Source organism: Parasteatoda tepidariorum, chromosome 3 (assembly GCF_043381705.1).
Source record: "Parasteatoda tepidariorum isolate YZ-2023 chromosome 3, CAS_Ptep_4.0, whole genome shotgun sequence".
Classification (NCBI taxonomy): Eukaryota; Metazoa; Arthropoda; class Arachnida; order Araneae; family Theridiidae; genus Parasteatoda; species Parasteatoda tepidariorum.
The window spans coordinates 102,326,935-102,351,811 of record NC_092206.1 but is presented as its reverse complement, the minus strand read 5'-3'; the positions used below and the strand labels follow the sequence as shown (position 1 = coordinate 102,351,811).

Sequence of the window (24,877 nt, the reverse complement as noted above, 5' to 3'; positions counted from 1 at the left end):
TGAAAGTCTTACTAGAAAAAGAAATCTATGTAATTAAACTGGTTAAGCAATTAAACTGGTATCAAAAAGTCTAATTACAAATTTTTTTGGAAGGGATAAATTTTTATTATAGTACCTATATTATACTTTTCATTAGCATTGATTTATTTTTATATAATTTTAAATGACATTTATATTTTGATATTAACACTGACAGCTTAAATTATAGTTGTTTATTGATCATAAAATTGAGTTTATTTTATCAAAATGTTATACTATGCATTAGATATCATAAAAAGTAAAATTTTGCCTTTAGGATTGACTGATGCACTCCCCTTTTAATTGAATGACCCACATAATTGAATAGAGTTCTTTAGAACCTACGGTATTCCTTTTAGCAGGGTTGACTGTATTCAGTTTGTTACATTCTTCTTAGGAAACTAGAAAATTTCTTCTCACCCAGTTACAATTTAGTTTAAAAGAACACTGGCAAAGCAACAAACTGAGAAAGAATGAAAAAAAATTTCAAAATAACACCACAACAACCTCTGGGAACAACAGAAAACATTCTTTAATATGTTATTTTTTCTCGTAGCAGGGATATTTGTTGAGAACTTTAATTAATTTTGAAATCGGGTGGAAAAAAAATCTGTTTCTTAAAGAGTAAGCAGCAAAATGTTTTCCTTTTAATTGATTTTTCAAATCATTGGTTTTCTTTAATGTAGAAATTATTCAACGTTTCAAAAAATATCTGAATACCAGTAATTTGTAAAAAATAGTTATTATCAAAATTTGAAATTTTATTTTGCAGCTGAAATATCAGCTGTTGTCTGTGATAAAGAAGAGAAATCATTGGCATTATTGAATGACAAAAGCGAAATGCCAACACTAAAGCTGATTGTACAGATAGATCCAATTTCTGAAGCTGCAAAGAAAAAAGCAAAGGAATGGGACATTGACCTTGTTTCTTACAAAGATATAGAGGTTTGTTCTTATTTATCGATCTTTTCTTATATATGAGCTCGCTTTGATTATTCAGAAAAACTTTTTTTTAACATAGGCCTTAAATCTGTGTCCACCCATAATATATACTGTCTTGCTTCTAGCGTATATACCAATTGCAGTTATTTTTGATAATTTGTTTTTAACTCTTTTCTTTCTGGGTTGGGTTTTTGGCATCAAAAATCTGTTGAAAAGTGTCGAAACCTGATAGAAACATAACTATTTTAATCATGAACAATACTTACATAATAATTATTACTATAATAAATTTTTTAAAAAGTAAGATATTTAAAATTTGATTTCTCAGAAACTATTCGACCAATTTCATTCAATGATGTAAAATGATGTAAAAATTTGGATGCTTTAATATTGAAACTTTTTTCAACTGTTATTAAATAAAATAATAAAAAGTAATGAATGATTATTAAAAATTATTTTTTGCATGAAATTATTTTTGGACAATTGAATTGTAATTCTGTGCAAAATGTTTTCAATTTACTTAAAAAGTTTACGAGATATGGCGAAATACGAAAAAATAAAATTTTCATTAAATGGTCTATACTTTTGATTGCTCTTCTGATATAATAATTATTTAGACCATATTTCCAAGATAGTGGCTTGGGATCAAGAGTTATAATCCATTAAAAGAAAAATAGGTATGTTTATTCAGTGATTTTGTACCATCTACATTTATATCATATTTATGGTCATCACCGTGAACAGTCCTAGTACATGAAAATCCGATCATTAGATCAAATGTTTTTTCTATTATTTTTTTTTTGCTCCATGCATTACATAAACATTATTAAAAATCATGATTACAAAATATTCTTTGATGAAGAAGCAAATTATAATTAAAATATCAATATTAGTTTAAATCAGTTAACTTTTTTTCCTACCAATTAATTCATGTGTTTAATAAAGTTATGTTTAAAAAAGTTAATTAATGAAATTAGTTCAAGTGTATAATAAAGTTGTTTTGTTTAAAGTTTATATAGTACAGATAGAATAAATTTCTTGAAACATGTTAATTTCCGTATGTTAAAATAGTTTTTGCACATCTAGATTCTCATAGAATGAAAAGAATATTTTCGAACTTTTGACTTACTCATTCAAAACTGGAGAAAAAAATTGGGAGTACAGAGGGCTTCAAAACTAGTGTTCTGTTATTGCATGCTCCTGGGAAAGGAACATTAATTTAAAGAGTAAAAGAAAAATTGGTTTTACACATAATGAATAAGATGATTGTTTAGTGTTTTTTTTTTTTTGAATGATTGTTTTAATATTTTAATTTTCAATTATTAACGAAACAAAGATTAAAAAATGGCGTATCTAAATATTTTTATTTAAAATTATCTGATACTTTTAATTATTAATCGAAAAAGTTTTCGTTTGAGTTTTTCCTAAAACTGGAATTAAACTACAAAAAATTAACAAAATTATAAACGGCTTAAAAATTCATGATTTCCTCCACTTTTCGAATTCTCTTGATACTAAAATATTGTATTAAATATCGGGTTATGCACTACATGCAAATGCATTGTGCTAACTGCCGAAAACACAGCAGAAAAATAACTTGTATTTTCAATGAAATATACACAAATAAATTGTATCAAAAGTGATTACTTAAATTTCCAATTAGAAGCATCATGCGCTGTAATAACATCGTAATTAAAATTACAAGATCATTAGAATCACATGGAAAAGCATCCCAATAATTGCAAAATAAAAGAAGATAAAAAGTACGATGAAATCAGCTTTAATAAAGCACGTCAATATGTAATTATTAAAATGCGTGATTTGAAATTCGCATGATGTAATAAAAATCAGAAGTTAAAGGAACTGTTGAAAAAATTATAGAAAAATTACATGGACTTACGATTAAATTGGCAAAAACAAAGCATGTCAAAAAGTGACGACTTAAAATTCGTGTTTTGAAACTCGTGTGTCGTAACAATCTTCTAGTAAAAGTATGGGATTTTCAAAAGCGTAGAAAAGTTATACCAAAAGAATTTTTTTTTTATCGAAACGTCACTTGGATTTTTGATGAAATGAGTAAAAATATCATCAAGTTGAAAAGTGTTAACTCAAATTCGAAATTTGTCTATTCAATTATTTTACCCAATATTTTTAATACGCATAGTATTGTACTAAAAATGTTTTTTTTAAAGCTCAATATTGGACTTAGAGTGCATCACAAAGTGATGACTCAAATTTGATTAAAAATTTAATATTTTATTTATCAAAAAAAAAAAAAATTCTCTCCCGAAGTTCAGAAGTTCTTGTGTCTCGGAATATATGCAGAGTTATTTAAGTACAGTGATGAAGAAGCAATAAAACGGCCTACTCAGTGGTAGACAAATCATGGGTTAGAATCCCTTTGCCGTTAGGCTAATCATGGGAGGTTTTCCTCTCCATGTACCGCAAATGCGGGTTAGTTCCATCAAAAAGTCCTCCACGAAGGCAAATTTCTCCCAATATTTTATCCAGGAGTTCCCTTGTCTTCTGGATTGGGTTTAAAATTACAATTCTCTGAAGTTGAACATTATTAGTTGTCAACTCCAAAAAATTGGGTCGGCTGTACAATGACAGTTATAAAATAAAATCATTTATTTTGAACTAAATATAAAGCTGACTATTTATAAATGACTGTGAAGGTGAAAAAACAAATACTTGCAGAAGTACAGAGTTCCTGAGGAAACTTTGCAACATCTTGGAAAAAGTAAACATTAATATGCACACTAGCAATGATATTATAACATCCGAGGTATTTATGCATAATGGAGATGTGTCATGAACCGATTCATAATATCCTGGTCCTTCTGCATATCATAAAAATAAAGAAACAGTAATAAGTTTAATTGCATGCATCAGATTCCTTAATTAATACTTAATGAGTTAAACAAAAGGTATGGTACTTCTGTAGAAAGATAACATAACCTTGAACTTTAATTTTTCATTATGATGAGTTAAGAAAAAGCTTAATACAAGAGAAGATTCAACTAAATAGTCAAACAGCATGTGACCTGCAGGTTGTACACAGGGTTTCCGCTACGGTAGCTTTTTTCGCAAAATGCGAAAAGACCCCTCAAAAATGCTAAAATTCAACAAAGCATTTTCGCATTTTTGCTAAAGGATTTTACTAAATTCCATTAAAAAAAAGCTTCCGCGAAAAACCATGACGCTAACATCCATGAAAAAAACTTGATCAAACAAGAAGGAGAAAATATCTAAATATCTAAATATCTTTCGCAAGAAGAACCATGACGCTTATACCTAGCAGGATGCCCCATAGTTCGGAAGAATTACAGCATTAGTTTTCGGAATCTCCCAGAAAAGATTTTCAGTTTACAGAAACTGAACTACTTTGTGAATGGGGATTATTTAAACACATCTTAATGCAACGATGTAAAAACATGTCATTTAATGAATTACTTTTATTTTTATATACCAATGATGTGTCTGAACAGTACCCATTAATAACTTCTGTTATAGAGTATTGTGCAACAATACCAACGCACACTGTTGACTATGAAAGGGGCTTTAGCTGCCTTAATTTGATTAAAACTAATATTCGAAACAGGTTGTTAATCAACCATGTAAACAATTTGTTAATGATTAATATTGAGGGCCCTGAAAGTGCATTTAACTTTCAAGAAGCATTTGTAAAATGGGCAAACATGAAAGAAAGGAAGATTGTTAATTATAAACCAAAATGTTTTGATAAATAATAAATGTGTTTTTTTTTTGTTATAGGTATTCTTTTTGATATTCTTGTACATTAAGCTATTCTTTGTCAGATAACTTACAGTACTTGTTTGATATAAAGTAATTTTATAAGCCTAATGGCATTTTAGCATTTTGTTAAAACTTTTTTTCAGATTTTAGCTTTTTTGCTAATGAATTTTTAGACTCAGCTTAAACCCTGGTTGTACATCTCTAATTTAATATTCATAATAGATTATGAATTTCTACACCCTTTGACTTTTTGAGAGTAATTGTTGAAACTAAAAATATGTTCAATGTCAAAATGATTTATAATAATTAGTAATTTTTTTCCCTATGTCGAAATTTTATAATTTTAAGAATTGTGAAAAACTAAGTCAAAAAGGTTTTTTTCTGACATAACGATTATAACCAGATAAAACTCTTAATTGTCAAAAACTTGTGAATCCTGCTTTCTTCTCACCTATTACTAGCTGGTAGTAGAAAAAGAAAATACATATTTTTATCATCAGTGATTACATTCAGCATCTTTGTTTATTCTATGGATTTCTTTTTATGTAGAAAATTATGAACACACATTTAATGTATGCCAACCTAATAATTATGAAGAATTGTTTAATAAACTGTTGAAAACTATTTTGATTTTATTTAAGTTTTAAACTAGAAAATTATGCTCATTTTTAAACATTTAAAAATGAATTGTCTGCATTTAAACTGTAACAATGGTCTTAATGATGTATGTGAAAAACTTCACATTCCTGTGTGGTGGCTCTCATTTTGGACATTGCATGTTAAAATTTCATACAACCAAATGAATTTCATATTCGATGAGGTATATTTATCCTTATTTAATGCTCTCCAAAGATGTTTGGTGTTATCAACATGGATGCATTTTATTTTAATGATTTCCTTTGTGACTATTTCTGCTTCCATTCTAAAATAATTTTATTTGTGTTTTTACTTCACAATGTAGTATCATATTAAGCTTTTAATTCTTTTCATTGCTTGTTTCTATTGCTTGTTAATTTTGTTTGAACTGTTGCATTTTTTTTCTTTTAGAAACTGGGGGAAGCTCATTCTCAAAATGTGATTGTAAGTGTTTTTCTTCCCTTTTCTTTTTTCTTTTTTTTTTAGAAATGTTTTTTGGTGATATTGTGTCATTGTGTCATTGAGATGTTCAAAATTTTTTCAACTACATTGATTACTCATAGATTTACTAAAGGTACACTCAATATTAAAGAACTTTATCTAGTTTTTTAAATTTAATTATGTTTATTAATACTTCTTAAGAGTGGTATCTGAGAAATAAAGTTAAAATTTAGGTTACTGAGAATAAAGAGTATTAAGGAAAAAAAAATCAGACTTTAATAAAATGTCTGAGAAACTTTTTAATTCTTTTAAACTGTTCTTAAATTTTCAGATGGAATTATTTTGTTTTAAATTTTTAGGTTTCATTTTTTGTGGGTATTTTTTAAAAATTTTTTTTGGCTTTTCTATTTGGAATTTTTAGGATGAATTATTAGCAACTTGAGTAGTTGTTCAGAGATTTTTTATAATTGAAGTTAATGTTTCAAATTATGTTGACCATAACTACTTGGAATGGGAAAGAGTTGACAAATTCTGAATATTTGGGTGTTCCGTGGCAGAATCGCGGCAACATTGTCATAGAACGCTACTGAGTTCTTGCAGAAAGAATTTTCCTTTAGAGAGTAAAAAAAAGTTTTTTTTTTGTGCAGAAATTCTTGAATTTTTTTTATATTTAGAATTATTCTTAATAGATGCCTTTTTCGCACATTGAAGGGGAAAGAAATATTCCTGATTTTTTTTTGTTCTTATTTGAGAAGAATGAAAAATAAAGAATAATGAAGTAAAAAAAAATTTTTCTGCAGAAATGTTTGATAGATTTTATTTTCTTCATAATTATATTCAAAAGATGCTTTTCTCGCTCATCAGATGTGAAGAAAATGCTCATGATTTTTCTATTCGTATTTGGGAATAATGAAAATGAACGATAATGAAGTGAAATAATTTTGGTTTTCTTTTCTACAGAGATTATTTTCTCTTGAATTATTATATAACAGAGTTTAATATATAACAAAACTTATACTTCATTTTTCAAAATATTCTTTTCATGCGCATGAGTGAGAAAAGAAATGCTCTTTACTTTTCGATTCTTATTTAAGAATAAAAAAATTCGATAGTGACTGGTTTCAGCTAGAATTTCAATTAGAAAATCTGAGGAGAAAAGACCAAAATCGCGAAAGGTGAAAAGACAGTTACATTCTAGATATTGTGTTCTTTCACTTATATATTTTTTTGTACCATACCTCACATTTTAACGAAATTTGACTGTGAGTGGGTTATTTTGTTACAAATTTAGATTTGTAGCAAAATAATGTCCAACTTTTTTTAAATATGGTTGAACTAAAATCGATCTAATATTTTTTAAAAAAATTATGCACATGAAAGTTTTAAATCCTGCATTTGAGTTTTCACTGACAACTGGTGCAAATTCTATCATAAATATCTGTAGTGTTTTGATAATTTTTTTTAGCAATTGTTGCTACAAATTTTTGCTTTTTTTTCTTTCGAAATCCTGATGTCCTTCATTGCTTAGTTAATATAATAGATTTAATTTATCTTGAATCTATGAAATATACCGACATAATTACGGGACACGGATTCAAGAAATTATTTGATGCACTCGTTTTGCACCAATATTCTTGTTAATCCATGCAGTATTACAATCATTCTTTCGACAGTTTATGACAAATTTTCTTATTTTTAAAAAAAAAAACAAATCTTAGTTTTTTATACAATTGAACAATACGTGGAACTCATAAATTATTTACTTTTAATGTGACAATTTCATCGTTTTTTTCGATTTTCTATTGCGAGGGCTACCGAATTCAACGGAATTTATAAAATTCCGGTTATTTCTCAGTTAATATTTCTACACAAAATTTAAATTGCACATTTAAATAATGACTTTTTGATCCTCTCACTTTATGCCGATACTATCAAAAATCCATGTAGTGTTTCCATTGTAGTTTCGGAAGTTTTTGACATTGATTTCCACATTTTTTTTAAATATCCGATATATTTCTGACAATATAAGAAGTTCGAATTGCGCATATGAATATTAAATTTTTAAAGCAATGATTCTATCGCTTTTTTTGGGAGGGGCATTTATTTCCACACAATTTTTAAAATTCCATATTTTTAATACATTATTTATTATAACAACTGAATCTCGAATAAAGCACACATTTAGTACCCCCTCCCTTTTTGATAAGTATGATTCGTGTGATTTTGTCAATCTTTTTTTCTTTTTCTTTGGTACTTAGTGTTACGGATTTCACGATTTTTAATTATTATTATTATTATTTTTTGATGTGATAATTTATGAAATGCGAAAAAGGAAATAATTAGTGTTTTCTTCCTACAAAATGTGAGAATATCACCCATGATATTAAAATAAAAAAATTATTGCATATTCATTTAAAATATATATATATATATATATATATATATATATGAAAGCGTGGCAGTCATGGTGAGTGCTGTTGGGCCACGCGGATAGCAGTTGGAAGGCAAAAATACTTTATTAAGCTCACATAGTATATTCAAAGCATTTACTTATCAATGGCGGAGCTCAAATTCGCACTCCAAAACTGTGTGCTTAAGTTTTTGTCCTAGGGAAATAGCAAATGAATTTCCTTCTATTTTGTTATATTTTAGGGAAAAAGGGAAATCTTAGTAATTACAATTGGTTTCTAAAAAAGTTCGTACGATTCCCACAAAGAGAAAAGGGAAAAATATCTTTTCTTATAACTATGCATACTTTATCCAAAAATAGATTTAAGAACAGGATGTGGCTTTCTAAATGTGTGAGAAAGCATTTCGATTAGAATAATTAATTTGGATAACATAAAAAGATTAATAGAAGTTTTTTATGTTACATATATTAAAAAAAAGTTAATCCCAAGAGTTTTTTTTCCTTGTAAACATAACTTTTCTGTTACTTTAAATTAGTGACATGTATATTTGTTATTGTACAGGGTTCCCACGGTCCTTGAGAGTCCTTGAATTATTTTTTGCTGAATTTAGGTCCTTGAAAGTGCTTGAAAAACGTCTTAGGTCCTTGAAAAACCTGATAGGTCCTTGAATTTGTCCAATACTGCCGGCTGCCCTTTTTATAAAACACCCGCGGATCTTTCTCGTTCTTTCTGTTTTGTTCCCGAGCTCTCTCACGTGGTTTTTAACGCCACCGTTTCTAACCGGGCCTAGCGTCTTGGTGTCTGCCAAGCGCGCGGAGCACAGCAGACAATCAATGCGTTCGGGGCGAGACTCCACTTCATCTTCTGTCGCATATGCTTAGATCTTCTTTTTTCTTATCGAAACTGGAATACTCTCGAATTTCGTAACAATATGTACCTTGTAGTTTTCAATAAATTTGCCGTTTTACCATCCGCACTTGTCCTTACGTTTGCGTCATTTCAAAACTTTATTGTAAAGCGTATTCGCAAAGGCACGGCTTCGTATTTGTGTTATGTAGTTTAGACTAGTTATGCCTGGGAAGTGCTATTTTAATCCCCAATGGATGGATAATCAAGCTTATAAAGAATGGATTTTATCGATGCCCGAAAAGAAGTTCAGAGCCAAGTGCCGATTATGCATGAAGGAGATCGATATCGCGAAAATGGAAGAATCTGCTCTGAAATCACACATGAAAGAAAGGTAAAACAAAAAAGCAGTCTCATGCCCTGAGTTCTCTTTTTCCAAAGACATCAACATCTAATTCATCTGGTGTAAATACTCCTTCAACATCGTGTGCCCCATGTGAAACAGAAACTTTAGTGGCCGAGGTAACATTGTCTTCTTATCTGGTCAAAAGGAATGTGCTTGATGCTGAAATTCTCTGGAGTCTGAAGTGCATCACTAGTAATTATTCATGTAACTCCTGTGAAGGGATTAGTAAATTGTTCTCCAAAATGTTTGCTGATAGCTGTATAGCGAGACAATTTTTTTGTAGTGCCACAAAGTGAGCCTATTTGGGCTCCTTTGGATTGGCACTATACTTCAAAGGGATTCTTATAAATGAGCTGAAGAATGTTGATTGCTACACTGTACTCTTTGATGAGACGTTAAATCAGTCTCTACAATCTAAGCAGATGGACATTATGGTAAGGAATTGATAATAAAGTTTGCACTAAGTATCTTACCTCCCAATTTATGGGTCATGGAACTGCAGAAAATATTTTGTCCTCTTTTTACAAATGCATGGATGATGGTTAAAAGCTCTCTAAAATACTTCAATTATCCATGGATGGACCCTATGTCAATTGGAAATTCTATTAGAAGCTTCAGTGTGAATTAAAAGAGAAATATTCCCACCAGGTCATATTCATTGGCAGTTGTGGATTACACATAACGAATAATGCTTTTAAACATGGTGAAAATGGGATATGTTCCTTCTAATTTTTATTTTCAGAAAGAATTGTTGCTGCATAACATTTAGAGAAGGTTGTGTAAATTATGGATGAATAATTTCAGAAACGATGTTTAATAGAGGAGAGGAGGGGGTTATGGAATAGTCATGGAATATGGAATACCTAAGATTTAGCTCTGTCTTTCATGCAGCCTTCACATGGAAATACACAGGATTAAAGGATTTCACCATTAACACCTCATTACCATTAGTTATAGATTGTGCTGAAAATGATTTTGTGAATTAATATGTAAAACCAGTAGGGTTGTTTTTAAAAAAATATAAATTTTAGTCCATAATACATATACTCTCTTCTCTCTATATAGGCAAAGCATTTAGGTATTATATTTGAAATTAATTATTGCCACAACAAGCATTGTTGCTTCTAGTAAAATAGAAGAGAATAATTTTTAAAATTGGTCTTAGATTAAGGTCCTTGAAAATTTTGTTGAGGTCCTTGAAAAGTCCTGGAAAGTCCTTGAATTTCAATCTCATCATAGAGTGGGAACCCTGTTGTAAAAAATATCTTGCAGAAAGCTATTAGTGCGATAGAGGTTTGTCGCAGTAAGCCCTAAAAAATTCGGCCACAGGGCTTTGGTGACAATGAAAGTTTGATTTTTGAAATTAATCTTCAATTTATTTTATTATCTTTAAATGAAAAATATCTATTTTAGTTCTAACTTCACATTAAGTGAAAAGAAATCATTAGTTAAAAACTACTAATGCATGCGCCATGATATATGTATTCTTGTTTTTCCAGCCACCTAAGCCTGATTCTTTAGCGTGCATCTGCTATACTAGCGGCACTACTGGAAGTCCTAAAGGAGTAATGTTGACTCACAAAAGCATCATTGCTAATGTGAGCGCTGTGATGTTACAATTGGTATGTCACATCAAGCATTGACTATATTTTTCATTTGAAAAAGTAAAACTGTTTGATTTTTTTTCTGTGCAACTAAAATATTGCAGTTATTATAGGTAGTAGGCAATGTCTGAAATTTTTTTTATTAACTGTTAAGGGATTGTATCATTTAGTATTAGATATTAACTAATGATTCTAAACAATTTGATTAATTTAATAATTAAGTAGTTTAATTTTTTTTTAAAGCTTTATATTAAATGACTTCAAATTTTATTTCTTAGTTAAAGATCTGCTTAATTTGGAGTATAAAATGTTTTAATGAGTAAAAAAGTATTTAAATTAGTATTAAGCTAAAATATATGATTTTTATCAGTGTTAAAAATTATACAAATTCTGGCCCTTTTAAATTAATTTTTGCCAATGACAAAAATATGTTATTTAATGCATTTTGTAATTTTTTAAAAATATAGTATAGCATTGCCTGTATGTCCATATTTAAAAAATTTTTGTAATTTCTTTGTATTAATCTATCACTGTCTATATTTAGCTGTTAGCACAGTTAGTTTACATCAAAATAATTTTGTTAGAGAAGTATTTGACTGTGTAAAACCAAAAATATAATAGAAATTACACCTTTATGCCCTTTAGATAGAATTGTAATTACTAGTGTAGCATGTCAGTAGATATAATTATATAATTTCAATAAACCAATGTTATCAAAGTAGTTTCACTTCTTGCAGTTTCTTTAAGGAAAAGTTTCTGCTCTTTCGTTTTTGGTTTTATTTCTATTGCAAGCTTTGGTTTTTAGAGTTTAAAATAAACTATTCAGTTTTTTTCTAATTCCACTTTTGTTAACCTCAAACATCCGACAATTTTTTTTAAAAATTTCAGATTCTTTTAATGAAATATGAAATTGCTTTCAAAGCATTTTTAGATTTTATTTAAGAAAAATATTATTATCTGAAGCTAGGAATGTGAAAGAATGAAATTAGGTGTATCTGGGTGATATGGTATACTACTGACCTTTTTTTTCTTCCAAAATCTTCATTGGATGAAGGCAAGGCTTATCAGGCAAACCATTTTGATGACCCTCTTATTGTTTAATTTGGATTACTTTTGCCTAACAAGTAATCTTTTTAACAGTTTTCTGTATCCAACATGCCTAATAGCAGAAACCTCTGTATTGATCTGCAAGACCATGGAAAAATTCTTAGATAAATCTGTAAAGCCCATGATGATAAATCAATGAGCAAAACAGATAGTTTATGAATTTTATAAAGTATACCTGTTGTAATGAAGTATAATTGATAGTTAGCATTTTTTTGTCATGTAAAACAAATAATTTATCATTACATTGTTTGGGTTGTAGCAAGAGGATGTATAAATTAGAGACATTATAAACAGTATCTACCTCACTTTTATAATTATCGTAACAATTCATTTAAAATATGAATAATTAATTTTAGATTTTTAGAAGCTAACAAATTTGTAGTTACGTCTTTCAACTAATGCAGTTAATTTATATTCTAAATAATTTATTTAAAAAATAATTACATGTTATCTGTTTCTCATATTTATTTAAATGAATAATCTATTGCTAATATGTTTTTGTCTTTGTGCTAATGAATTATTCTAAAAGTTTTAGAGTACTCACAAATTAATTGATTTAAATAATCTATCCAACCAGTAATTGCGATTAAATTGTTGATTTCTCACAACTTCTGTATGTAAGCACTGCTTAGAACCAAAGGTCATACTAATGTTTTGCTTATGGGCTGGTACAGCAATGTATACTATAATAGGTATGAGTTAGCTGAATCTTTAAATTAATAAAAATATATTTGATTTAGAAAAAAGTAATTTAGTTTTTATTTTTATAAAGTAAATGACAAAGCTTTTTGAATACAGACATATGTTTTTCCAAAACATGAGTGATACTTTTTTTTACTTTTCTCTTGGTATTTTCGCAGGGTGAGACGGCTCCTGGCAGCAGTGACACAATGCTCTCATTTTTGCCATTAGCCCATATGTTTGAAAGATGTTGCCAGGTAATAATATTAGGAATTTTCATTTGTGAGAAGAAACTTGTGAGACATAAATTTGTGGTTAAATTTTTTTTTCTATTTCTAAATTTTTAGGTGGGATTGTACATGACTGGGGGGCAAGTAGGTTTCTACCAGGGAGACATTAGGACTTTAAATGAAGATTTTAGGACTCTCAGGCCGACTGTCATTCCTTGCGTACCTCGTCTCTTGAACAGAATGTATGATAAGGTGATTTTTTTTGTTTATTTTAGTATTTCATTATGATTTAGTGTTCCATTCTGAATTGATTGGTGGTTTCTATATTTCTCTAAAGTTTTCTTTTCTACTACTTTAAATACATACTTTCATGCTTTATATAACCAGTATCACACTTACTAATTTAGTGTCAGTGTTTTTTGCAATTCCAAAATATCTGCAGTAAATGCTAATTATTTTTTTGAAAAATATCTTTTTGATTAAATTATTTAACAAACTGAAGAACAATTTTGTAAACTTTAAATACATATACTTTTTTAAAGGTAACTCACTCATGAAGTCATCTGATTTTTGAAATATGTAAGAAAACTGTCAAAAATCCAGGGTGGTTCGCATCACTATGTGTTACCACATTCAGAGTCAGATGTAGATTTTTTATATAGATTATTAAAAACATTAAATTAATGTAGGCTATTATGTACTAAACATTAATTTAGTTTAAAAAATATATGTTATTCTTTAGTTTTTGTAAATAAATTATTTGTTTTTTACAATACCATGCAATTAAAATTATAAGCTTTCAACCTTTGAACAAGGTGGCTACAAAACAGGAAAATTGAGCAGATTAGGGAAAAGTCAGGGAATTTTAATCTGCAAAAATCTATAAACTGTCAGATAATTTCTTTCAAATAAGCCTAAAAAAAGTTCTTTTCTTTGAGTCTTCATTTTGAAATACACCACAAAATTGTAACACATTTTCAAATGCTTAGTTTTGTTTTAATTTATATTAATATATAGATATTTACTAAAAGAGCTTTTGCTTCATTAATGCATTTATTTTTAAAATCATTAATTTTTAAAATTATTTTTAAGATATAAGTAGATTTAACATTCAATACAAAATATCAAAAAAATTTGAGTTTATAATTAAAAAAACATTATTTCATTCTATCTGAAAACAAATGTTTTCTCTCTAGTTTACTTCATGCATTTTAACGAAGCTTACAGTTATTTTTGATGTGTTATAAATGGATGCAAGAAATGAGGTCATTTTTTGTACCTCTTAACTGCCCCTTTCTCCTTTTATGCTGTTATTGTTATGACAAAAATGTTGTGGTAACTAAAAAAATCTTTGTTTATTATCAAGTTTATTTTTTGCACATAAATAATATTGCTAGAAAATGAATAATAAAATTTTTGTCTGGAGTCTTGAAAATCAGGGAGATTTGATAAAACTATCGTGATGAAATCTGAGAAAAAGTAAAGGAATATTTTTTCAGAGTGCCCTCCTTCAAGAAGCCACAGTGTAAAAAAAAAAAATGTTTTTATTACTCTTTGTGAATATTATTGTGTGGAAGAATTTGTTTGATAGAATTGTTTTATTTTTAGATTCAAGAGGAAGCAAATTCAAGTAAAATTAAAAAAATGTTGCTGAATATGGCCATTGAAAGTAAAAAGGCTGAAATTGAAAAGTTAGTAAAGTATTTTATATCTGTTTCAGCTGCTATTTTGTAAAAATGGGTATTAAATGTATAAATTTTATTTTGATTCAATTAATATTTAAAATACTTCAAAAATTTGTGAAAGTCTAAGCATCCCAGCAGCACCCTCCTTCTCTTAGTGGGAAGTAATTTTACGTCGGTCATTGAAAAGTTGGAAAAAATTTAATTATTCTTATCTAGGCAAAGATGTATCCCATATGTGTTTTTTTTTTTTTTTTAAATGATGAATCGAAAGAAATAGACTATGGGATGATATGACTAACAGTTTTCAAGTTATAAGTGTTTTATGTGCATAAAGTAAAAATTTTGTCTTTTATCTATTTCTTTGTTTGACAGTACTATCTAGACAAGTAAGATATTGTTCTTTACATTTTTTTTAGACATTGAATCAAAGGAGATACAACCTTGAAGATTATTTTCTGCAGGATTTATTTTGCGGTCACTGTGCATTTTATTTCGTTGTGATTTAACGTTTCTTGTAAACTAGTTTCAGTGGGACTTTTGCTACTTAGCAATCGTTGTATATTATTTCATCCTTTTTTTTTGTTTGTTTGTCAGGATTTACGTTTTTTGTCGATTAGTTTTAGTAGGCCTACAGTGACTTTGCGTTCGCTATATAATCGCTGTTATTTGAATTTTTTTTCTCTTGAATTTTTGTTCTGAACTCTATTGATGAAGAGAAATTATAAGTAAATAAAGTATTCTTCATTACCTTTTTTAATAATTTTTCTTTTATTTAAAGCGATGCAATTTAAAGGCGGTGTTTTGTATCTAGGTAACTTATACTTTGTTATAAAAAGTTTTTTTAAAATCTATTTAATGCTTGTTATGTATAATAATTTTTATTATTTTACTATTTTAATATTTGTTAAGTATGATTATTTTTAAACCAATAAATCTTCAATTGTTTTAATTATAAAAAATTTAAAAAAAGTTTACGTTTCTTTTGAATCCATTTTTTTATTTTGTTCTTAATTTTTTAAAAGCAGCGTTTTTTTTTTAAAAAAAAATTTATTTTTTATTTTTTTTATAAAAAAAAAATTTGGCACTTATGTGTATTTTGTTAGTTTTTCTAGCCATTTTTTTATTCTATTTTTAAAGAATCATTTATTCTATATATGTTAGCATTATTTTAAATTCTTAATTAAATCTTACATTGTTTTTGTTTTGAAAAAATTTAAACAAAGTTTGCGTTATTTATTTATTTTTTTAAAAATTCAGCTCATACTTAAAATGACTAAATTTTTTTAATTAAATAAAAAGTTAAGTAATGTTTTAACGGTTTAAAAGTTGTTTCTTTTTTAATATTTTAACAATAGTACCATTGATTTTTAGTATTTTTAGAAACTTTTCTTCTTTGAATACGTGTTTGTTTAGTAATTTATTAGGTATTCAGTATATTTTGGGGATAAGGAAGAAGAAGAAGAAGATAATTTTTAAACATAAATCTTAAGTCTATTTCATTTTCAAATAAATAAATAAAAAATAATAATAATAATAAATGAAATCATAATAAATAAAATAATCATAATAAATAAAATAATAATAATAAATAAATGAAACAAAACTTAAATTTGTTTTTACGTTTATTGCATATAGAATTTCACCATTATTCAATACAACTTTGTTATTCTAAATAAATCAATAAAAAAAGTTCTAACCATGTCTCAAAAGCATGTTTTTTTCCTACAAATAATTTAAAAGTTGTTTTACTTATATGCACAATTACTTTTGATTGTTTATTACATTAATTTTTTAAAATTTTTTATATATGTAAATAAGTAAAACTAAGCTTGCACATTGGTCTGAAGTCAATCCGTCTTTATTATTTTAATTGAACAAAGTAGGCAATGCTATTGATGTTATAAAAGCATTTTTTTTGGAATTAACATTTTCTTTTGTTATCAATTTATTTATTTTAGATTGATTGCAGATTGTGTAGTTTCGATTCAAAAGAAATAATTTTCAAACATATGTTATATCTTGATACATCACTCTATCGCGATGTCTGTCAGACGATATATCATGATATAAAATTTCTTGCATCGCTCAGTCCTAATCAACAAATACTGTGAATTTTTGACAACTGATTCTTGAGTAAAAATTATCTAAGAGTCATGATATTAAAAAGAATGTTTGCCTCTAGTATTTTTGGCTAAGTTGAAAAAGAGAAAAATAAGGTAATATAGGTCCTTTTCATGATGATTGGCCATTTTTATGAGATGAAGGAGAAAAATGTTAACAAAGTGAATGTTTTTTTTATTGCTTTATTTATTTTTTAAGTTTGAGTTGTTTATATAACATTAAAAAATCATTACAAATTTCAGAGTTCTCGAGAATGATTAAAAGAATGAAATTATTTATTTTCTGTGTAAATAATGATTGCATTTATTTCAGGGACATAATTCGTAATAACAGTGTATGGGACTGGACTGTCTTGAAACCAATACAAGATAAACTGGGTGGTCGACTGCGGCTGATTGTAGTTGGTTCTGCTCCTATAGCTGGTCACATTCTCACATTTCTCCGTTGTGCCTTGGGATGTGTCGTAAGTCTTTTTTTTTTCTTTTTTTTTAAAAAAAATATGAAAATTAATTTATTTAATTTTTTTCTGTACAATTCATAAAAGAAAAACTTACCTTCTTTAAATGTTTTGATTGAATTTTTAGTAATTTTTTAATAATTTTAAAAGAAAACAACAACAATATTTTTCATTGTAACAATAGACAGAAATATGTTTTAACCTCTGAGCAATAAAAGAGGGAATAATGTAAAGAATACAAAAATTGCCTTCCCTAAATTGTTGGTTTCTTTCTACCCTTGTGCTACCCTAATGTGCTCTTTCTACCCTTGTGCTAATTTATTTTACCCTAATTCACCACTAATTCACAACAAGTTAATTCTGATGAGACAAAAGAAAGCTAGAAAAGTTAGTGACTGATATTTCCGACTTTGGTCTGCCATAATAATTTGATTTTTCAGTGATTGTGTAGATAAATAAATTAGTGTTTAGCACTATTCATATCGTTGATGAAATTCAATATATCTTCCAAGTTGAGGGTTTTCGTAGACATCTTTTTTTTTTTTTTTTTTTGCACTGAATAATATTAAACATATGTGGAAATTGATTTAAGTTGAATGAGATAAAATTAAATTACCTTTCGTTTTTAAGGCACTAATATCCAGTCTTGATGCTGACACATTCCTGTCAAGGATAGATTTTTGAAGTTGTTCTAGTTATTTTTCTAAAATATTCTGAGTCATGAAAAGTAAAATGAATTGAAAATAATTAGTATTGAGTTAAAGATATGTGCAATCTCAAAAAAAAAAAAGTTAGGAAAATAAAAGTGAAAGGTGACTTAACACTAGAACGCCGGCTATTCTTCTACCCCTAGAATGCCGGACGGTGTCATTTTGACACCAGTGGAAACTCAACTAAATATTGTTTTTAATAAAATGCTCTTTTCATTTGGTAATAATATTTATATAGAAAATTAATAATGCCAACATATTTACCTTTTAGATTATTATTCTCGATTAAAAAAAAATATTACAGTAACATGATTATTTATAACAAGGCAACAAATAGTTTTGACAGTTACATAAAACATAAATTTTGTTTCTTGATACCACAAATAACACATCTTGAAAAACTAAACTACTTACTTAATCGCAGTCTATACACTGATAAATTATGTTCTTTGTGCATTTTCCACATACCATCCTATTACAAGAGGAACATATTTTGTTCGTAACATTACCATTGCATTTTTTTATTTCACACTTTTTACGCTTGGGAGGAATTACACCTTCGCATTCTTTTTCAATCTTTCGCTTTCCTTCAATGGGTTTTTTATTGCAATCTGCTCTTAATTCTTCAGCTAAATTTTGAATAAAACTGCGTCTCGATAATTTCTTCCCTGTTACACATTTGAAAATAATCCAGGCATTTATTGCCGCGAAGTCTAAAATATTATAAAAAGTATGGACAGGCCATCTCCTTGACCCAGCTTTGACTGAATATTGCCTGCACATCTGATCTACTATATCTACGCCAAATTTTGTTTCGTTATAAAATTTTATGGTTTCTGGAGTTTTCTTTGAGTTATTTGCAATATCAATGCTGGCATGCATGGAACTCAGTATAATCACATTTTTTTTCTTCTTACACTGATAAGCAGTAAGTGTTGATCCAGATTCTTCATTTTTTAATATTTTTGTTGAATATAACTCTTCTCTTCCAGTTCTTATACAATCTGGAATCTCGCGTCTGGCTTTATTCATCGTACCAACTAAACTAGTTCGTTTTTCCTTTAGCTTCTTTGCTAATTCCAGAGACGTAAAAAAGTTATCAACAGTCACATTTCGTCCCACATTTTGGAAGGGTTCAATAAGTTTCAAAACTACATATTCAGATAGTCTCTGATTTTTATCTCGTTCTTCATTCTTTCCCAAGTAAGGAAATGCATTTAGAACATATTTAGTTTCCACGTCTGCAGCAAGCCAGAATTTTTGCCCATATTTGTCAGGTTTTGATGCTATAAATTGAGTAAAAGGGCATCGAGTTTTACTAGGAAACAATTGTTCATCTATCGTTATATTCTNATTTTTGTATGTTAAGGAGTTACTATATATTTCTACTTCACTGTTATTGATATGTTTCAGAGGGCTGTATTTAGATTAGACTATAATATGAACAGAATGATTTGGTCCATTGTTAAAGTTTTTTTTTCAATATAATTTAAAAAGTAATATTACTGATATATTTGCTATAAATCACATAACAGTATTTATTAAAAGAAATGAAATATTAATTTATATTCTCAGAAGTTTTAATTTGCTAAACCAGGTAGTTTTTCAAGTAGTAATTGTCTCTTATGTGAACTGAGGAAAAATATAATTTCCAGCTTTATTTTTTCAATTAGTAATTTTTTTCTTCACTAAATGTTAAGTATCAATGTAATCGTTTTTATAATAATAGATTAGTACACAATTGTATGTCAATACATTATTTATTACCTTAAACTGTCTGTAATTTATTATTAAAGGGTTGCTTTTGCGTAAAATTTAGTATCGTGGAAATTCAGCTTTTTTGCGTTTTGGCTAATCTCATCCCTGTATTCTGCAGTGACCACCCTTAATCTACTTATTTATTGTTCATGCATTGTTTTTATAGTTTCTTTGGCTTTTTGCACATTTTTCAAATTTTACTATTCGGTTAACGAAACAAAATGTGTTGAATTGGCCAGAAAAACAAATAACCCCTGAAAAACGATCTAAGTGGTAAAGGAATCTGAAATGAGGAATCGTCAGTAATTATCATGTCAAAAAGAGTTATATTAAATTCAGAATTCTCTCTTCATAATAATGCCTTTTTAAAATTATAAGAATTTAAATAATCTCCTAGGAAAAGCTCAAATAAAAAAGAAAAAAGATTGAGAAATCACGTGAGTATTCAAAAAAATTAGTGAAAATAGGCCTTATTAATTTTTTAATATATCTGACAAATTATCTGGATTGAAGATCATGTGTGGTGTAAATTTTTTATTCACCCTGAATAAAGCAAGTGAAAACAGCTTTTAAATAATATAAATATTGGGAAGCTAAGCTAAATTAAATCTTTCAAATAAAACAGTCAAAGTGGTTGAAACTAGAATTTTTCTAACTAGTTTGAAGGATAGAATGTGTGGAAACTTAATTTAAATGTAACTTAATGTTCCAGCATGGGAAATTCAAATAACTGACTGAAAATGTCAAATAAAAGAAGTAGGGGGGGATTGGTATAACTTAGTTGAAGGAGCAAGAAATGATGTACAGATTAATTTGAAAAAGAAGATTGTTAATACTAATTTAAAGAAAATTTAATATTCTGTGTGTGTATTACTTCAAACCTATTTTCAAGAATAGTGAAACTGTAACTGGGAAACAGAAGAAAAAAAATTGAAACTACTTTTTCAGTCTCACAAACAGAAAAGCTTAAGTTTGCTATAATAGGCAATACAACACATTTTTATGTAAATTATGATTCACATTTATTTTTTTGGAATGAAGAATGCATTACTAATAATTTTTAATCAACTTTTTATTATGAAAGGAGCTAAGGAATAGATAATTTAAAACTGCTTGATTATCTATGTTGTCTGTTTTAAAATTTGCTGAATTTCTACAGAAAATCATAGTGCATATAAAAATTACAATAAAAAAATATTATTCTTACAACAAACTGATTAATGTATAATGAAAAAAAAATCAGAAAAGCATGTTGTCAACATTTCATTTAATAGAACAACATCTTGTTTAAATTAAAGTTCGTCAAAAAAGTTTTTTTTTAAAATTGTTATTATTTTTTTAAAATTTTTTATGTGTGACCAAAATTATGTGTAAGTAAACTTTTTTCAATCACATTAACATTAATTGCCTAAATAAATAAGAAGTACAAGAAAAAAACATGTGTAAAATTTATTGTTTTGTGTTTCAGACAATGTAGGACCTCCAATCCCATGCTGTAAAATCAAATTAGTCGATGTGCCTGATATGAAATACTTTGCTTCTGAAGGGAAAGGAGAGGTATTCCTTCTTACTTATTATTCCCATAAGTATTGTTTTGTTTGTTGAAAATACTATTTTCAATTGAAATATTTCAAATTATTTGTTGTTGAAACAAAAAAATAAGAAATTATTTAGTGAGTAATTTAAGTAACAATTCACGGTTTGAAGCTAAACTTTATTACAAAGAAAACGTTATTAGAAAATTAAATTTTATGTTTGATCTAATCAAATGCAAATTGATTGGCAAATTGATTAAAGCCTTTCCTTAAAGTAAAACATAAATCAGTTTACACAGATTCTGCAAAAATTATCTCCAATTTTATTGCAGTCAATTGATTTTATTAGGGGAAGAAAAGAGAATAATTAAGATTAAACGTTACAACATTAAAGATTAAATGTTTAATATGTTTTCACGATATTCGAATTTGATGCACTGAATTAGTGATGATTGTATCACAATTTCTCGTTGTTGTATGATGGGTTTTTTGTGAGAAATTTATTATTTTATCAGTCCTTTTCACACACTTTATCAAATTCGATATTTTTAATACGATATGATGTTTGAAATTCGAATTTGAGTTATCACTATTTAGTCAGCTTGATTCATGGTATTTCCATCTGAATTTCACGCCATCTGATGATAATTTTTTCGAAAGCTGTCATTTTTTCGGCTTTTCTCACATGAATTTTCAAAATCTATATATTTAATACAATGCTGTCAGGGAAGACACTAGGCTTTCAAAATCCCGGGTCCCTGGGACCCATGACTTTTAAATAACTGGGTCCTTTTGAAAAAAAATGGGTCCTTTACATAATTTTTTAAACANTTCGAATTTGCAATATCACTTTTTGATATGTTCGATTCATGATTATCGTAATTTCAAGGTGTTTGCTGATGGTTTTTCCGGAAGTTATTAATAAATTTTTCAGCCCTTTTACACGGTTTTTCAAATGTCGATATGTTTAATACAATATTTGAAATTGAGTTATCACTATTTCATGCATTCGATTCTATCACAATTCCTCACCATTTTTGATAGGATTTTCAGCTGTTATTTATCGGCCCCTTTCGCATGATTTTTCAAATTCCAATATTTTTAATATGATGCTATTAGGATGTTTGATTCGTGACAATTCTATAAGAATTTCCTTTCGTCGAATGATACTGGGTCGTTCTGAAAGTTGGTGTCGAGTCTATAATACTAGATAATGTATTCCACGAACTTTACGGAAAACCTAATAGTTAATTCGGCAGTTATTTATAATTTCATCAGCTTTTACATATGGTTTTTATATTTCCCCCCTATATTTCAACGTTCAAATTTCAAATTTGAATTATTACTTTTTAAGGCGTTTAATTTGCAACGATTCCATTATAATTGATGTCGTTTATGACAATTTTCACTTATTTTTTTTATATTCTGATAATTTTTTTATAATGTTAGTACGACACGCGAGAATTAATTAAAGGATTCAATTTAAGAGTCACTTTTTAACATTCTCAATTTAAACCGATTCTACTGTAAATCCACATAGTTAATGGTCCCTTTTTTCGGCAGCTGTTCGTAGTTGCTTGATTATTTCCTCGTGGCTTTTTTTCAATTCCGATGAATTAATACCAATGTCATGACTGACGAATTTCATAATTTAGTGATCACTTTTTCACACGATTGATTTGCGAGGATTCCATCATATGTCCACATTAATTTTCCATCCCTTTTTTGGCAGTCATTACAAATACTTATCGTTTTTTAATTCATTTTGACCTAGTTTTTAAAATCCCGATATGTTTAATAAGTTATTATTATGACACGCAGCATTTTCAAAACTCGAGAATAACACTCATTTTAAATAGAATGTGCGAAGAACTGAGGAATTATTTTCAATTTAAATTTTATCTTTAAAAAAGATAAGATTTTTTTAAAGATAAAATTAAAAACTTTGTATATTTTGGGTGTCTTAAATGTTATGCAAGTGTTTAGGAATTATGCCCTTTTTGTGTGAAAAGTGCCCTATTTTAGGGGGAAATAGTGCCCTTTTCAGCTTCTAGAGTCCTTCTCTTTTTTAAGGTCTAGAAAGAACACTTCAGATTAAGGACAGTTTTCAATTCCAACAGTCAATATTTTTTTGAGGATTAATTCAGTGTAACGTCCCATATCCGGACGTCCCTTTTCTGGAAGGGTCCACTTCCCGGACACTTTTTAACAATCAAAATAAACAAACATCTCTTCATCTTCCCCTCTCTTAAAAAAAAGAAGAAAAAAAGAGAGGTCTTTTGATACATTTTTTCCTTTTCTAGCTTCTAGTGATTTATGAATTGAACCCATAAATCACCAGAAAGAGAAGATCTACCGTTTAGTGACGCTCCTCCTCTGGAATGCAAGAAAGGAGGGAGATTTGTTTTCAAAAGAGCACAACTGAGTCTCCTCCCCCCTTCTCTCCTATGCAGCTGGCTAGTAAACGAGGCATTTTCTGGAACCTTTTTATTAGAGTGTTAGGGAAGGAAGAAATACTGTGAAAAAGGGTAAACACAGCAAAGTTCAACTTGGAGGGGGAGTCACTTTCAGTCACACAAGAAAAAATAAAGCGAACCCAATCAGCATGCCGCGCTTTTATGCTTGATTGATAGCCAATGATCAGAGAAAAAATAAGAGTTTGTCACTTCCCCGCCCTCAACTTGAATGACAAATAAGGAGGAAATGAATTTTTCTCCTCAATCTACCCACGGGAATTTCCTCTTCTCGCTTGAATCGTTCTGGTTCAAAATGGAGGATCGAGCAATTAATATTTTCATAACTGTCAATTTTTTTTTTGTTTTCTATTTTAAGCAGTAATTATTTTTTTCTACTACTTTGTTTTTTATTGATTAGATATAATTCTAATACTAAAACATTATTGCCCAAAAAATAATGTTTATTTATTTTTTTCTTCTGAGATTCAAATCGTTTTTTTTTTGCGTTTTTTTTGCGTTTTTTTGCATTTTTGTGCAATACTTTAGCTGTAAGTAGGAATGCTATCTCGCCTTGTTGTTCTTTAGTCTGTCATTCAAGTTATTTACGTCCTTTGTGTAATTCTAAAAGTTTATATAGTTTGTTCATCAGGAGTTGGCAGTTGGCTCCACCTCCTTGGACAAAGAGTTCATTTCAGAGCAGGAAGTAAGAAGAGAAACATCTCCGTGCTTGAAATTGAAACAATCCTTAATGCGGGCCAAACGAAAACAGCAAATTCTTTTTCAGTCACTTACTTCGCTTTATTATCTGCTATGATACCTTTCGTTACTCTAGCTAATTAAATATATGCAAAATGTCTCAAAAAGGACACACTTTTCACTTAAAATTGAGAAATATCATCAAATTTATGAAATATTTAATGTTAAAAATATGCACATAAAAATCACGAAGTAAATATTTTTCTCATATCGCCAAATAACAACCTTGTTCAGGATTGTTCACATCTTTCTCCCAAAAATAGCAAAATAGTATCATTGGATACCATGTGATGAAGGCGAAGCCAAGTGCCAACACTT

The 24,877-nt window shown here is 28.2% G+C and overlaps 1 protein-coding gene across 1 annotated transcript in view; it reads left to right on the top strand.

Moving 5' to 3' along the window:
• LOC107440321 (long-chain-fatty-acid--CoA ligase 5) overlaps positions 1–24,877 on the top strand; it is a 96,103-nt gene that overhangs the window by 56,331 nt on the left and 14,895 nt on the right. The window contains exons 8-16 of the mRNA XM_071179299.1: positions 791–963; positions 5,767–5,799; positions 10,959–11,081; positions 13,031–13,108; positions 13,199–13,333; positions 14,690–14,772; positions 17,200–17,350; positions 18,172–18,274; positions 21,281–21,369. Coding sequence (XP_071035400.1) covers positions 791–963; positions 5,767–5,799; positions 10,959–11,081; positions 13,031–13,108; positions 13,199–13,333; positions 14,690–14,772; positions 17,200–17,350; positions 18,172–18,274; positions 21,281–21,369 — 968 coding nt within the window. The remainder of the gene's footprint in view (positions 1–790; positions 964–5,766; positions 5,800–10,958; positions 11,082–13,030; positions 13,109–13,198; positions 13,334–14,689; positions 14,773–17,199; positions 17,351–18,171; positions 18,275–21,280; positions 21,370–24,877) is intronic.